We start from the raw sequence: 17,364 nt of genomic DNA, 5'->3' as shown, positions 1-17,364 counted from the left end.
GAAGACTAGGAAAGTCTTTCCAGGTAAAAGTAGCAAAAACAGTTAACAAATAATCTTTCGTTTTTAAGTGGAACCTAGGTGATATAAAATTTACAACACAACTACTAATGTCTATGGAAAACATGAATAAATATAAACTCTTTTCTTAGAAATATATAGGACAACTATGTGATGAAAACCCTCAGAAAAATCGAGGTATTGAAAAGCCAGTCCACAGGCACTATGTACATCGTTCAAAAAAAGTAACAAAAATAAAAATCGTCCAAAAAAAAGTAATAGACCCATGACATGGACTGTATTCTTTACATAAAATATTTTCTAAAAAAATAGCAACACAAGACTAGTGGGAATGGAGAGGGCTCGGGGATAAAGATATCACCATTATTGGAGAAAGGGGGCAAGGGCGGAGAGAAAAGGGAAGGGGTTTATTACAGGGAGGGTCATATAATACAGAAGTCATACTAACAAGAACTAAAAAGATGCATACAATCAAACGCAGTTTCATAACAGCCATTTACGCTACTCAAAATCTTCTGATGATATATCGAAAGTCTTGCAATTTCTTTCAAATCGTTCCTCCATTGCCAACTCGCTGACACTTGAGGCTGCCGAAAGAGAAGGAGTCTTACTGATAACTCTCTTGGTGCCAATGGGATCTAAAGGTTTCTTTGATGAGTCAAACATTCCCAGAACAGACAGAGCATGCTCAAGGTTGACAGGTCCTTCTTGAGATTGAGGTCTCTGTAAAATTCGGAATGCAGTACCCGCATTGATGTGGTTTTGATTGACATCGCAAGCATCAGCGCTGACTGATGTGATAGTGTCAGCTACCATCTTTGCCATGACTGTAAAAGATACAGTAGAAAAGAAGGATTGCATTCATTGCAAATTACTTGCTGGCAAAAAAACAAAACGTTTATGATCCTTAATGTGCTTATTTTATGGATAAAGGCAACTAAAGGAACAATAAATGTCGCCTGTGATTACTTTGATGAACGGAAGAGTTGAAGATAGATTCTCCAACTTTAATGTGGAAACTTAAAGTTAACTTAAAATTCAGACATGGTGCAAATGAGAAAAATCGGTTAGCTGCTCGTGGTAAAAGTTACCCTAATATACACCCTTATAAAGTGAGCTTAAGTTACTATAAATTGATTATCTTACTTGATGGGTACCATATTCCTGATGCATCATAAAATCCATTCTCTTGATTAGGAGGCTTGCTGGTCTCGTCATTCTTTCTGCTTTCACGATGAAGATGATTATTGTGCGGTTTTTCTGTCGGGGTACTCTCGTCATCGTTTGGCTGAGCTTTCTTCTCTTCACAATTATGGACAACCTCTGATTTCGAAATGACCTCTTTCTGTTGTGGTGAAGCATCTGGTTTTAATTGAACAGCTTGTGCGTTCTTTGTTTCAGCTTCAATTTCAGGAACTCTATTATTTTGACCTGAATCTTGGTGGCTTGGTAAAACATCAATCTCCGGTTCAGTAGTAGGTGATTTTTGTAAATCTTCCATTTGGGAAGGTGTTTTCGGTTTCTCATCGTCCCAATCGTCTTCAGCCCACATTTCTTCCAATTCTTGAGCTCTAGAATAGCTGTGCTCGCTTGTTGCGCGTGGCAAGCTCTCAATTCTGGACACAATGGATCTGCTTTCATCATAAAACAGGGTAGGGCTTCGGACTCCTGAAGATCGCATCTGCGAGTAAGATTGCTGTGGTTTTGTCTGTTTCTTGCTAATGGGCTTTCGAAATTCTTTTCTGACAGGAGGGATTCCACACCAAGGCTGAAAATTGGACAAAATTAGTCTCCAATTAGTCTCCAATTAGTCTGAGCATTTATAGAAGTTTATAAATGAAAACAAATACTGCTAGGGAGATTCAAAAACAATTATCAACATGCCTTATTCAAGGTATCAACAAGCAACATGCTGAATGGACCTACTGATGATGAAAGCTAGATAATAAGGCAATAAGGAGAAAAATGAAAACAATCAGTCAGATGATATAGCGTTTTGCGAAAATGCATAACACATTAAATTTTATCATTGATTGTTGATGGGGGAAGAGGGAAGGGGAGTAGGGAAAATAGAAATAGAAAGTTCCAGTTCATCTTTCATCAGTGCGCAAAGTTTCATAAAAAAATATAAAGTACAGCTCGAGAAATTCAAGATATACTCTCTTTCTGGCGAAAATAGGTTGTTCCGGCGATTTTTGAATAGTTCCGGCTTCAAAAATCAATTTTTTTGAAAATTGAAACATGCTTGATGGTGGGCATTGCTATTGATAATGTTTTTGAATGAGAAAACAACCAATTATAAGAAAAAAATCCAATGAAAATCCAGAAAAACGGCAATTTCTGGCATATTTCTGGCATTTTTGGCCGGAAAAAAATGTTTTTCCAATATTGGATATTGGAAAAACAATGCCTAAGGCATTGCCATTTTGCATCATTGTGCAAAAAATCAGAAAAAAATAATGAGTCAACATTGAGAACAGCTATATTTTCTTATTTGGTTAAAGGGAAATTCCCCAAAATACGAAAATCTGTTTTTTAAGGCGAATAAGAATTTTCCGGGAAAAACCACTTCAGCCATTCTTTAGAGAATCTTGCCCTCCATCTTTGTACAAACAATCAGAAAAAAGCAATGACAGGATTTTGCACAAAGTCCAAAAAACCCTATTTTTAGGTAGTTTTTGGCCCAAATTTGGGCCTTTCAAAAATCGGGCTCCGTCACATTTTGGACATTGCCATTTTGCATCATTGTGCCAAAAATCAAAAAAAACTAATGAGCCAATCCTGAGAAAAGCTGGTAACAGACGGACGGACGAACGATAAAATGGGTTAATTTATATGATCTCCACCGGGGTACCCGGAGGTAGGTCCAAAAAGAGAAGGGAAAGAAGTCTAGAAAAAACCTAGAGATGTAGAGGACTTACAAAATAATCAGGGAATGTTGGAATTCGTTGATTATTAGCCAGTGTAGATTGCAATTTCACCAAGACTCTCTTGGCACTATCCAGTGAAAGTGTCGAAAAGGGTCCACCAACTGGTTGATCCATGTCTGAAACAGTTGTTTTGAAACGGGAAAGACTCAAAAAGGTGATGGGATATCTTCCCCTTGTTGGTAGATCATCAACCCGAGCAATGCCAACAACTCTATGATTTCGGGGCCCTTGAGAATTCCCATGTGGAGGGGTGTATTCTCTGAAGATAACATACTGGGTAGAACAACTTGACCGCTCTGCTAGCTCCTTTTTGGCATTATAGACCCATGGCTTTTCACAGTGACCAAAATCGAAGTGACCATACTTCAACGCATTTTTCAACTGGCTGAGAAAAATGTCAAAACAATAAATGGTAAGTCGTGCTTGTGTTTGTAGAAGCTTGTTGATGTTCATCAATTCGATTTCCCACCATGGCTCGCTCCTAAGTTGTGTTGCACTGTAAAAAAGATTCATCAAGTTGGGGATTACATTTGGTACTTTCTGGCGTTCGTCCATGGGAATTTTGTCAATCCAATCAGAAGCAGACTCAAGTTTGGTATCACAGGTGCGTTTGGCTGAAGATCTCATTGATTCGCTTCTGTCATCTTTAGGGTCGGTACATTCAGTATCAGAGTGGTGGCCTGTAGATTTCTTTTTCTTCGACTTTCTCTTACTTTTGTTTTTGGATCTCTTTGCCATTAACACACTGTCCAAACTGTTAGATCTTGTTGGAGGTTCACTTTCTGTATCATTTGAACACATGCTGGCAACACGATTTCGGTTTCCATCATTTGATTGTTGTGTGGGATCTCTTTCACGACTTTCTGAATCTTTCCTACTTCTTTGTTTACACTCCGGTTCATTAAATTCAACATTTCTTCGTTCTGCTGAATCTTTAGATGATTTCAAAATTGAGTTTCTCTCTTTTACTTGTACAGGTTCAACTGTTGCAAGAGGAATTTGTCTATTTGATAAATCATGCAAGCTTCCAGATAACCCAACTTTATCTTTCTGGATCTGAAAAGTAAAATCAAAATCCCCACAAATGATTGATATACTGATAGCAATTACATGTCAACTTACAGCTAAAACTTACCCTATTAACAGAATGTTTCTTACATGGACTGTATTTCTGGAAAAATTTAACACTTAGTAAAGTAATCTGTTAATTTGAAACTTTACCACATTCTGTTTCTCTCGTTGTTTTTCTTCAGCTTCGACTTGGATTTCAGCAACTGAAACATTAAAATAAGTGATAATTATTTAATTATCCATCTCAAAATATGCATCAAGTCTTTTAGAAGAATGAGATGCTTTAAATTCTTCTTTCTTCTGAGAAAAGAGCATAGAATTGAGAATCATTTAAAAATTCTGGTTAAGTATTGGAAAAAAGTTTCTATGTATGACACCACTCCGCAAGAATTGTCACTTCGTCTTATATGTATAACAGAATGGTAAATGAAAACAGTCCCTTACTTTTGTTTCTGATTTCCTTAGTGACATCAATGCCCTTTGCAAGTGATCTGAGTGAGACACGATAACATGGTTGATTATTGGCATTGGTGCAATCTTCAACTTTTGCTAGGAGAACTTCATTGTGTGTCAGGTCGTTGAATTGCCATTTCACCTGAAAGAATTAGATTACACAATTAGATTATTGGCAAAGGAATTGATTTGACGAAAATAAAAATTTAAAATTTTATCATTACATTTGAGCAAATGGAATAATTAATTCTTTTGGAATAAATGAGCTTCACAGTTAGTTTTGATGGTAGAGTTATAGTAATTCTGCACTGCAGACAAAACTTTACCAACCTAAAACAACCTTTGTGAAAGGGATCACCTCTTAATTCAGGGATAGCATTTCTAAACAGTACTCACCTCATAAGAAAGCGTTCCTGCATTATCAAAGATTGAACCTTGAGCACACTGAAAATAAAATAAAGTTTAACAAAATAATTGCTTTCACCAAAAGATTGCATAAAGTAAGTAAAACTATTGCAAAAAATTAGCAAAGCTTAGAAAGTAGAGAACAGAAGGAACAAAAAATACTTTTCACACCTTTATTGGGAACTTTTTCAGGATACTGAAAGGCACCAGATAAAACTGGACATCTGTCGAGACATCTTCATATTTTCCAAGATCCAAATATCTGACATTCACCTGAAAACAAAAATAATCAACTTATCATAAACATAAGAAAATGACTACTTGGAGGGAAAAATAATAACCAAAGTGCAGAGAATAAGGTTAAATTAGGTTAATACTAAAATGTAAGTGTGTCTTCTTACCGATGATTCATTATTGACTTTGGTTATAACAGCTCTGTAATAGCACTTCTTGTTGTTTGAAAAAAAGAAGACTGGAGTTGAGGAAGGCTTTGGCGTTGTTGCCACAGCAGTGCATTCTTTTTCCATCCATCTAAAAAGGAATCTTCAAATTATACGACCAGCAAACTTATAACTTATAACTTACTTTTCACACCATTCCTAGACAGTCTATTTCATTTGATGCATCCAAAACGTTCAGAATTTCTTTATGGAGAAAAAATTATGATGGTCTTTTTTCTTTACAAGTGAAAACAAATGTTCTATTAAAATTAGTTGTTTGTTTCTTATAGAAAACCGTTTAGAAACCAAAATTTCATGCTCTTTAAATATTCTTTCATATTCAAGACTTCTAGAGCAAAAAAAACATCGATCTCATCAAAATTCTCAACTTCAGTTGAGCTAGAATCTGAGAATGTCTGTGTCTGTCACAAAAACTTTGGGACAGGCTGGAGACTTCAAAAATTTGGCTGAAATTTTGCACACTTGTTCCTTGGGTGAATATATGGGGTGTTTTTTTTCATTTTTGAAAATTTTCGTTGGTCACAAGTTTTCTCCAAAACAAGGCTAAAACTTTGGGACAGGCTAGAGACTTCAAAAATGGTCGGAATAGGCTGAAACTTTGCATACTTGTTCCTTGAGTAAATACCTGGGGGGTGTTTTTTTCATTTTTTGAAATTTTTAATTTTAAGGGCATGGCCACGAGTTTTAGCCTCAAAACGAGGCTAAAACTTTGGGGCAGGCTGGAGACTTCAAAAATGATCGGATTTGGCTGAAATTTTGCATACTTGTTCCTTGGGTGAATATCTCGGGGTACATGTTTCATTTTTAAAATTTTTTTCTTGTTGGGGCCTGGGAGCGAGTTTTTAGCCTAAACGAGGCTATAACCTATTTAAGAAATGCTGAAATTTTCCTTAAGCCATTAAGTTTACAATTGGGCCTACGAATGATTTCAAAGATACTGAAGTTAAGCCAGTGCGGTTAGCACGTTCGACAGTATTGAGTAATTTGGCTAAGATCATTGATGTATGCTTATTAATAGTGATTCTTATAGATAAAGATGCGTTTTTTGAGCAAACAAAATCTTTTTGCACAAATCTGCTTGAGCTGTCTTTTACCTATAATGGTACCCTACTTTCATGCAAAAAAATAGAAAAAAATATTAATGATCCAATTTTTCACAAAGTCCAAAAAACCTGTTTTTTAGTCGTTTTTTGGCCCAAATTTGCCTAAAAATTTCAATGGGCTCCGTCACATTCGAGGGTTTATTGTTATGCCGGTTATACATCTTTGTGCAAAGAATCATAAAGAATGAAAGCGCCAACCACGAGAAAAGCTAATACCTGAGTAATTGATAATGTGCTTATAAAAAAATATCGAATTTGGCCAGTTTTGATATAAATACACGCCAAGCAGCCAAAATTTCTTGTCCAAACACACACATATTCTTCAAAAGTAAGCCCTCATGACCAAAAAAAACATCTATCTCATAACGTAAAAGAATTGAGTAATTTGACTAAGAACATTGATGTATGCTTATTAATAGTGATTCTTATAGATAAATATGCGTTTTTTGAGCCAAAAAATTTAGCTTTAGCCATCTTTACCTATGATGGTACCCTACTTTCGTACAAAAAATCAGAAAAAATTAAAGATCCAATATTTTACAAAGTCCAAAAAACCCGTTTTTAGCCGTTTTTTGGCCCAAATTTGGCTAAAAATTTTTTCCCCTAAAAATCGGGCTCTGTCACATTCGAGGGTTTATAGTTTGTGCAAAAAAATCAGAAAAAACTAATGAGCCAATCTCGAGAAAAGCTGGTAACTAACGAACGAACGGACAAACATACAACGGTTAATTTATAGGACCTCCACCGGGGTAGGTCCAAAAAACTTCCAATATAGGAAAACTCCTTGGTGTCTCATTAAAACATCAATGTTTATTAACCTTACCCTAGCTTTTCACTGATCTTATCAATGGATTGATCATCATCAAATTCAAAGTCTTTGTTCCAAACACGAAACCAAAATGTTCCATCTGAATTCAATGGACTCTTCACAGTTATAAACAGTGTATCACCTAAAACAAAATTTAATTATTATAATCAGTATTAAAAGTCAGTCAGTCAGTCAGTCAGTCAGTCAGTTATTAGCTATTTGTTAGTTAGATGATAGTTGTTATTTTTAAATGTCAGATGTAGTTAGTAAATTTTATCTAGAGAGCTTTAAACTTAGTGCAACAGCTGGAAAGATTTTTAAGAAGCAACATTTAAAAGTTTAACATGGAACAAATCAACATTAGCACATTACAAAATAAGGAAAAACCGTCAAATAAATGAAAGAAAATCTAATTATTCAGGGCTGGAAAGCTTTAGTATGGTTAGTCAGTGCAGCGTCAGTTGTTATTACTATTAGTCATATCATGTAACGTTAATGTTTTGGGTCAAATTTGGTATTAAAACTGTCTACTAGGTTTAGAAATTGATCTGAATGAGAGGTTGGAAGATATTAATATGTATGTATTTGTTTGTGCATTGTGCAAACGAAGTTCAAACCTTCGGTGTAATTGTTCCATGTTGAGTGCTCTGTTAAAGTGCTAATGCTTTTATTAGAACAGCTGATATACTGATTGTTTGCTTCCTGTGCCTTTAGAAGAAAGTAATTAGTTTGATGTTAAGGTTATAGAGTGAAACTCTTTGCTTCTTTGTGTATTATTTTCTTAAGGGAGTTAATAGTTATTATAACAACCAAATTTTGCATCTAAATATTTCGCCAATGCAATATGCATATCCATTTTTACATCTTTTTTTTAAATAAAGGAGTAGCAAACCTCTTTCAGCACATTTAAAACATTTGAATACTTTGAAGCAAGGTGGGTAGCATTTGAATGTAATGTTTCGAAACTCTAAAAAGATAATTACATAACATTAAATTATCACTCAAGAATAGAAATAGATCTGACTGAAGACTTCCTGACACGGCATGAAACTCTGAGTATTGAATAAATAGATTGGTCTTGACTGATGAACCGCTCTACCAATATGGTATAGAGTACTTTGTTGAATTGCAAGTCAGATTTGTATCTAATATTATTTATCAATATTTCTCAATGACAAATACTAATAGCATAGGCTTACATTATAATCCCCTCACAAGACAATAGGTTTAAGAGTATCCCCTTTCGAAATTAAACTCTACAAAAAGTATTTCCAACCTGTTTATAAAGTAAAAACTTACATTCAAAGTTTCATAAATTACATTATGACCAGCAGACATCTTCTCGCATCATATATTTGAGAATTTCACAATGCTAAAATGTAACAGTAAAACCTATTTCACAAATGAAACTTTATAAATTCACTTAAAAACAAGCTGAATGCTGACGATTGGACCAAATGAAAATCGCTCAAAAAGACACAAGAAAATAAGTAAGAAAAGAGAAAGATAATACCAAATCAACAATTGTAAACTGAATAGAAAAAAAGTCAGAAAGATGAGGAAAGCCAGAGACACAATAAAAAGGCATAAGCAAGCTACATATGCTGAATGGTCATACCTGAAGATTGATGTAATAAGAAAATAGGAAAAAAAGCCAACGATAGTAAGAAATGAGACTAAAAGAGTAAAACAAGTTCAAAGCATTTTTAAATCATGAGATATCATTTTTTATCAATCATCGCATTATTAACCCTTTAATCTGTAATATCTACATGTATTTATTATCTGACGCGCGTAAATAGCGACATTTGATTGGCTTCTTTGCTGTCCAATATTTTCGAATATACAGCTTAGCTTCCATGGAGGCTACATATTTCAAAAATTGACGTCAAACAACGAGTTCAATGACAATTTAGTGTCTTCTTTTTGACGTTACGTCACAAAGTAAAAATAAGACTTTCGAATAAAAAACTAAAAAGAAACCAGATTTACGAGCTTATAAAATGGAATTTTGTTTGAAAACGAGAAATATTTTAGCGATGAAAAGATAATAAACCATTTATTTGGACGCAGTCTCATCCAATATGAAAAATATTGGGCTACGAGAAAAGATATTGGACTCAACGAAGCCTCATCTAATATCATTTCTCGCACGCCCAATATTTTTTGCATATTGGATTCGACTTTGTCCAATAACTGCTTAATGTAAATATCCACCTGTAAAATACAAATAAAGCAGGTTACTGGATCAAAAGGATAAAAGCTTAATTTGAATAATAATCATCTGTCACTCCAGGGTCAAAATTTTAAGTTTGTAGTACAAAGCACTTTCCAATTATGAGATACATATCAAGAAATATTATGTGATACAGAGGTAAATAAATATTTTTGCATACTTCCCTATGGCAATAAAAAGAAAATTTTTAAAATTTAGGCGACTAAAATTTTCCAGGAAAAACAAATTTAGCCTTTTTTTAGAGATCACTCTCTGTCTTCAAAAAATATTAAAAAAACAAATGAAACAATTCTACACAAAGTCCAAAAATCCCTATTTTTAGGCAGTTTTTGTTGGCTCAAAATTTAACCTGAAATTTCTTTTTTTTAAATCGAGCTCAATATCTTTTTGGGTACTGTTGACTTGCATCACTGTGTAAAAAATTAGAAAAGACTAATGGGCTGATCTCCAGAGACGATGGTAACAGACTTTGGATAGACGATCAAACAAAGGTTAATTTAAGAGACCTCTGCTAGGTCCAAAAATGGCAAAATAAAACTTTAATGGAATAAAATTTTGCAAGGATTAAATTTTGCAGGGTTTAAATTACGCGGGGATTAAATTTCACAGATTTGGCAGAATTGAAGAGTGTAATCCATGAAATTAAGTATCTTTGGAAATTTGGAAAGTCCTTAGGCCGACCCTAAAAAAATTTACGTTTCCGGTCCACCGGGTGACGAAAAAAAAAGTCATGCGGGCGGCCGGGAAAAATTTTTTTTTGGTTCTTTCTAATTAAAAAAATTAGGAAGAAAAAAATTCATCTCTCTGGCTGTTAGTGTTAAAGAAAGTATATTGCCACACATTCTGTCCCCTTTTTTTCTCTTTCACTGAAAGAAATGTGTTGTTATTAATTACAAAAAGCTGATTGAGTGTTGAATGAGTTTATTAGTTGTGTTTACTTTGTGATCTTTTTTTCTAAGAATCAACAAACCTTTCATTCTAATAAATTCATTTAATATATGCATAACATTATTTATTTGATCTTTAACGTTCAGAAAGCCTCCTAGACAAACAAATATTTTCTTCACTCATTTAATATGCATAACACTATTTATTTGATCTTTAACATTCAGAAAGCCTCCTAGACAAACAAATATTTTCTTCACTCATTTAAATATGCATAACACTATTTATTTGATCTTTAATATCCAGAAAGCATGCTAAACAAACAAACCTTTTTGAAGAGTGCAAGTGTTATAAAGCAATGATGTAACAGCCCAGCTGGCACACAACATTGTTTCAACGTCCATCTAACATTCATAACGTCTTTTTAACGTCTAAACAACGTTGTGTGCCAGCTGGGAGTTTAAATGAGTAAAGGTTTTTAAGAAGAAAGTTTCCTCTGTTATCTATTTGGTTCTTATGAAAAAAAAATGCGGCCGGGTGACGACGAAAAAAATTTTCACCCGGCCGGTGAACCGGAAACTTTTTTTTTTTAGGGTCGGCCTACAGGCTACTGCAGGAGTTGCAGGACTTAAAAATGTTCATGGTTTACAACTGGCATTACAGTTACCAAAAAGTAGTGAAATTAGTTGCCAGGTTTTTACTATAGTAAGCTGTAGTAAGCTGTACTAAGGATGATAATACTTCCGCATTTAAAACATGGAAGGAATTTCAAACTCTTCTCGAAAAGAGGGACAGACAATTGCACAATACATAATGCACTATGAAAAGTACAAAGTTCGAATGGAAAGGTAAGTTATAGAATTCATGGCCTAAATCTTTTCTGACCATATAGTGCAGAGGGGTTGAAGCCCCCCCCTTAAGGTTCAGCCCCCCTGAGATTTAGCCCCCCACCAAAATTCGAAATAGACAGCCCCCTACCAAAATACAAAAAAAAATTTGAAATTCTAATCAATAAACGTCAATAGTACGACTTCATTATTACACAAACAAAATACCAAAATGTACAAAGAAAAATTTCTTAGTTCTTGGAAAAAGTTGTTAGGTTAGCCCCCAGTCAACAGACCTAAACAAATAGCCCCCCCCCCTGAGTAAGTAGCCCCCCTGATCTTAGGGAAAAAGAGCCCCCAGCCAGAACTTTAGGTTCTAGCCCCCCCTAAGAGCCAGGGGGTTGCATTCTATGCTGACCTAAGCTTAGCTATAAGAGAGGCTGAGAGTGACCAACCAAATGAGATGTATAAACAAGCTAAGAAAGCACAATATTTTGGGTTATCTGCCGTTTCAAGCAACCAACCGCACTATCGAACCAATCTGCTGCCCTAAATTTAAAAAAAGTATTATTTTCACCTGTTGAGAAATATGAATTGTATGGAAACAATATTGATCAAAACAACCCAATTCGGACTAATTCCTACTAAATTCAGATGGTAGACGTATAACATGTTGTATCTGCTGATCCATTGCACACTTTGCAAGTGATTTCCCGCATTGTGAAAAGAAGAACAAGCAACATGCTGAATGATCTATATACCCGATGTTTGAAAGAAGAAAATAAATAAATAAATAACAGCATAGCATAGAGATGCAGAAGCTGTGAAAAGTTGTTCTGTTCACGTCACCTGTCTGCGCACTTTTTTTCACTGATTTTCTGACGCAGAGTTTCAGGCATTTAAAAACATTGGATTTTTATCTCTGAAAACTTGTTTGGGACTTTTTCAAGTTCAAAATAGCCAAGTTGCCAGAGAATTTAAAATTTCGGGCCATCAAACAGGCTAGCTCTAAAGCTCTAAAAACATCATCTCATAACATGAAAACCAAAATATGATTCTTCAATGGGAAACAAAACTATAAAGTGCACTCACAAAAGTCAATTTGGGGTCCTTGACAAAAAACTTTCGAATTTAAAAAAACTTTAATCTGTCAATCATTTTCTCAAGTGAAGAGTGCACAAAGTAATTTTAGCTTTACAATAGTGCTGTGGATCGTCAGTGGATAGTATTCAATTATCATTATCCCTTTATTTTTTATTTCTGGATCTTTGGAGAAAAAAAAAGGGAAAATACAAAGGTTTTTTTTACTGCTCTATTTTCATATACTGAATTTGAAAAATCTTCTATGTGGCATAGAAAACTGATTTTTGTCCCGTTCTTGCGGGACTTTAGCTGTTAGCTTAAGTGCTTGCGTGCAGCATTGGGTACAAAGTCCAAATATGCGCTTTTCCCATAACTTTTACTGTATATGAACAGTTGATGGAGAGAAAACAGCGTTATTTTAGCTATAATTTGCAAGAACACAACAGATACAACTCTCCCTGGTCAGAAGAAGCCAGACCCGATCAATCGAACTTGTCGAACCAATCGAACAATCAAAATAATGGAACTCCATCGAACGATTAAAGTTCAATTAAATAAATTAATCGAACTCTAAGATTTTTTAAAAGATTGTGAGTGTTCGATTAAGTTCGATCAATGGGTTTCGGTTCAATCAGTTCGATAAACCAATTTTGTTCGACAACATGGCTACGAATGGGGTTCTAGGTCCCCCCAACAAATTTAGGTCCCCCCTAAGTTTTAGGTCCCCCCACTTTTCAGTAAGGTTCAGGTCCCAGTTGAAATCTAAAGGTTCAGGTCCCTGCAAAAAGTACTTTCAAGGTTCAGGTCCCAGCAAAGAAAAATATTTGGCACCAAATTATTTCGATTTCAATATCATAGTGTCCTTCAGGGTCTCTTCCCCCCCATGCCTAGAATGAAAATTTTCCATTCCCCCCCCCTCATTTTTCCCCACCCTGCCTCCAAAAATTTTTCTGCCCCCCCCCCTCAAGCATAAAATTAAAAAGCTGTAATTTGATGAACTTAACGCTTATTGTTTTCCCTAAGGTAGTTCTAATTCAAGAATATATCGAAAGGATGGTTGTTTTTAAACCATAATATTAATAAAACTAAGCATTATGCTACCTTAAGGGAAGAAATTTTCGCGAGAAGAAATTTTTGCGGAATTTAATTTCGCGAATCAGAGTTTCAAAATGGCAAATTTCGCGGAATTTAATTTCGCGAATGAGCCGATATCAAAAGTTTCACGGAATTTAATTTCGCGATTAAGAAGAAATTATCAACTTAAATTAACTTTTAACCATCACGGAGTTATTTATATTTGTATATATTTGACAAGAAATACACGTTATAATGCTTAAAAATCAATTGTGTCCATATTTTTTGGTAATACCTGGTCAAAAACAACAAAATAAAAGAAGAAGAAAGAAAATCGAATTTTGCGGAATTTAATTTCGCGATTTAACAATTTTGGTGTGTTTCGCGGAATTTAATTTCGCGAATTACACTCAAATTCGCGAAATTAAATTCCGCGAAAATTTCTTCTCGCGAAAATTTCTTCCCTTAAGGTATATCATCTCATAAAACCAGATGTTTTTCAATTTTGAATTGATTTTGGTGAGTTCCCCCCCCATGCCTAGAATGAAAATTTTCCAATCATCCCCCTCTCTCGTTCCCCCCCCCCTGGCTTCAAAAAAAATTCTTTCCCCCTACACGTCCTTTTGACCTCAAAACCCATTCCCCCCCCCCTGAATCCAGAAAAATTATATATATTTAAAAAAAAAAACAAGAAGAAATTCTGGAAAAAATGTTGCCCACCGGTTTGGTGACGAAGAAAAGTTTTCACTTTTTATACCCTCAAAACACCTTAAAACAATATCTAATTAGGGAGAATAGTAGTTTTTTTGTGGTTTGAATTGGTCTCAAACCAGCTTAAAATGGTAACTCTTAAAAATGCATGTCTAGTTGTGGAATCAGTTATAATTTCTTAATTATTGTAATTAGCCCCCAGAACTTAAGTGCAGCCCTTCAGGTCCCCCCACTTTTTTAGGCCCCCCCTGAGTTTAAAAAATGAGACAGCTCCCACCCACTTTTAGGCCGATTTACACCCCCCAAATAAGTGGGGGGGGCGGAGCCATGGACAAGTTTGTGCTGCTCCGCCACCGTCTATTAGCTTCTTTTCAAAGCCAAATTCGGAATGTAAATCAGGAAATTACTTCCGATAACGGATTACACACTTTTCCTGTATCCTTTTAGCGCTAGAAGAAGCGGTTTGTTGGGGCGGGCGTAGTATTCCGCCACTCGGCTGTGCGCGAAATTGCAACAGAGGTGCTACGGACTTTTTTTCCGGATAGACAAATATCCGGGTACAATAAACATCAAGCTGTTAAGTCCGGGAACTGTCGAAGTTGGCAATTGCGTGCCAGGACAAAGTTTTTGCAAGCGAGGGAAGATATGAGGATTTTAATATCATCGAACTAATCGAACTTTTTACTGACCGAACTAATCGAACTGCTATTGCTTCAAAAATTGTGAGTGTTCGATTAGGTTTGATTAATTTTTTTAATCGAACTTTAATCGTGATTGATGGAGTTCAATTAGTTCGATTGTTCGATTGGTTCGACAAGTTCAATTGGTCGGGTCTGGGAGAAGAAATTGGCTTTACGCGATTTTCAAAAACCCAGAAATTTTGCCACCCGTCTGCCATCTGCCGCCAGTAGGCCCTCTTTTCCAGACTGGATCCGCCCGCATGTATGTATTTTTAACAATTGCTGCGACGCAAACAAACCTTTTTTCGATGGCAACATTAGAGGTAAGGAGCCCCATTTGAAACAATTTTTTTTTATCAAACCATGCTGAGCATTGGGCACAAACAAAAACAAAAATTCCCCGGACTCCGGGGATTTTCTTGTTGCGTGTCCGGGAATTTTAACATTACTTTTTGGGACTTATATACCCCAGACTGAATGGGCCATTCCAGAATTTGTCTGTAACAGGGGGAGGACGACACAGGATTTCCGAGGGCAAAAGTTTTCACCAAAATTTGAAATTTCCAAGGCGAGAGAAGAAAATGTATGAATTTCTAAGGCAATTGAATTAAAAAAGGCAAAAAAGAGTGGACTTTCCGATGCATTTTGCAAAAGTACATTGATTTTTATCGGAATTTCCGACCACCACTGGAAAAGAAAAATTATTTTTCTGGAATGGCCCAATGCGCGGTCCGCGCGACATACTTAAACAATTGGGTGATTGCATTGGTATCAATTTCACCATCCCTATTCCGCCCGCTTTCACGTAAACTTGTTGTGTGTTGTCTGTGCGTTAACTCACAATCACGGGTTCACTTATCTGGCTGCGCGGATACAGGGATATATGGGGATACAGATTTTTTTTTTCGTTCCCCGGATATTTGCCTGAAATTGTCCGGGAATCAGCAGGGTCGTTGTAAAGATCACTCCATCATCTTTTTAAAGATTATTTTGAAAAAAAACATCAAAAAATGTTGTGATTTTTGGGACTAAAGATAATTATGATAAGAATGGGCCATTCCAGAAAAAAAACATTACCCCCTAATGGATGACGTCAATTTTTGAAATAAATTTTGGCACGGAATTCCAGGCAAACTTTAAAGAGAAAGTATCGGAATTCCATGAATTTTACTTAATTTTGCATTAAAGTATTGGAATTCCATGATTTTTTTAGGTTACAGTAACAGAATTCCACGGTTTTGATAGGTATTTTGTAAATTTGTTACGGAAATTCCGGACTTTCTTAAAAGCAATTTGCTACAGAAATTCCATGTCGTCCATTGGGGGGTAACGAATAAAAACTGGAATGGCCCAATCCATGCTGGAGTTTTTACTTATTCAATATCACATTGTGCCAAGAAAAGGTCTGTTCTACATAACAAAAAATATGAATTCATTACAGACTGTTAATAATTAATCTCATCGATTGAATACCTCTTTGTTATTTTGTGTTGCATAAGTTGACTGAGAGGGTCTGCAAACTTCACGAGACACGTGCAGCGGCCATTTTTCAAAAAAAATTCTGAGAAAAATGATGGGTACCCGACCACCGATCCGGAAATCTACTCCGGAAACGTCTAAACCACTCGGACGCCGCCTTCCTTTTAAAACTTGTGGCATTTTTACATTTTTCCAATCCTCTGGGAGGAAATTGAGGAAAAATGTTTGTAAATGCCCGGGGGGGGGAGGGGGTGATTTCAGTACCTAACTCGAGATATTGAGCTTCAAAAAAGCGCAAAAACTGGACAAAATAGCTGTTTCTGGCTGAAAAACACGGTTTCCAAGGGTTAATATCTCAGTTAGGTACAGAAATCACCTATACTTGCAATATATCTCTAATATTAATTTTTTGAGAGCTTTCCAAAAATATACAACAGGTCTCCGTTTTCTCGAGCTCAAATTTTCATTAATTTTTAACCCTATGATTTTTGCCTGAGACCGTCATATTTGTCCGAAAATCACACCAAAGTGTCCGAAAAAAAATTGGAAACACGTAATTTCGATTCCCCTACCCCTTAGCTTTCCAAAAATGTATAACAAGTGCTTCTAACAAAACAATCGAGCGATTCCAAAAAACCGAACAAAATTCCCCCTTCTAATATAGAAATGACGTAATAGACGTACGATTTTGCTAAGTCCCCCTCTCTCCCTTCACTGCGTACGTACTATATGGATGGCCCCTAGGGGCACTCGTTCCCTGCGTCCATCTGTAACGTGATTAAAGCCTGAATGAAAAAAATCTTTTTAATGTTTTGGTCATCGAAGCGTTATGCTCTTGTTTGTTTTTATGAGAAAACGTTCATTATGGCTGTCTGAACCTTTTTGTAGGGAAATCGAAACATATTTTGGGGTAACTCACGGACGGGAATAAGCTCGATAATTAGAAGGAAATCAATTACTTAGAATTACAGGCACGCCTATGAATCGGAGTGAAAAACATTAACATTTAACAATATTTAACCTAATAAGAGCTCTTCATAATTTTCTTACGCTCACGGTAAACCTCTGAAGGCGCTTGAAAATTATACATCTGAGGAAAATAGTCCTCCCAATGAAAATTCTACAACAAGAATCTTGTTG

At 35.6% G+C, this 17,364-nt stretch overlaps 1 protein-coding gene across 2 annotated transcripts; it reads right to left on the bottom strand.

Annotated features, from left to right (window-relative positions):
- Positions 1 to 24: 24 nt before the first annotated feature.
- LOC136802327 (uncharacterized) lies at positions 25 to 16,300 on the bottom strand. 2 transcript variants are annotated; one of them, XM_067059046.1, is made up of 13 exons: positions 16,219 to 16,300; positions 8,549 to 8,621; positions 8,142 to 8,216; positions 7,867 to 7,957; positions 7,265 to 7,391; positions 5,279 to 5,408; positions 5,049 to 5,150; positions 4,869 to 4,916; positions 4,464 to 4,614; positions 4,170 to 4,222; positions 2,940 to 4,004; positions 1,165 to 1,786; positions 25 to 845 (listed from the first exon to the last, which is right to left on the bottom strand). In XM_067059046.1, exons 2-13 carry the CDS (start codon positions 8,585 to 8,587, stop codon positions 520 to 522), a joined length of 2,829 nt encoding a protein of 942 aa, XP_066915147.1. In that variant the 5' UTR covers positions 8,588 to 8,621; positions 16,219 to 16,300; the 3' UTR covers positions 25 to 519. The 2 variants fall into 2 exon arrangements, with proteins under 2 accessions (XP_066915147.1, XP_066915148.1); XM_067059047.1 differs by lacking the exons at positions 7,867 to 7,957; positions 16,219 to 16,300 and having other exon boundaries at positions 8,549 to 8,620.
- Positions 16,301 to 17,364: the final 1,064 nt, after the last annotated feature.

The sequence above is a fragment of the Clytia hemisphaerica genome, unplaced genomic scaffold, assembly GCF_902728285.1.
Source record: "Clytia hemisphaerica strain Z4C2 unplaced genomic scaffold, Clytia hemisphaerica genome assembly, whole genome shotgun sequence".
In the NCBI taxonomy this organism is placed as follows: domain Eukaryota; kingdom Metazoa; phylum Cnidaria; class Hydrozoa; order Leptothecata; family Clytiidae; genus Clytia; species Clytia hemisphaerica.
This window is presented reverse-complemented; position numbering and strand designations above follow the sequence as displayed.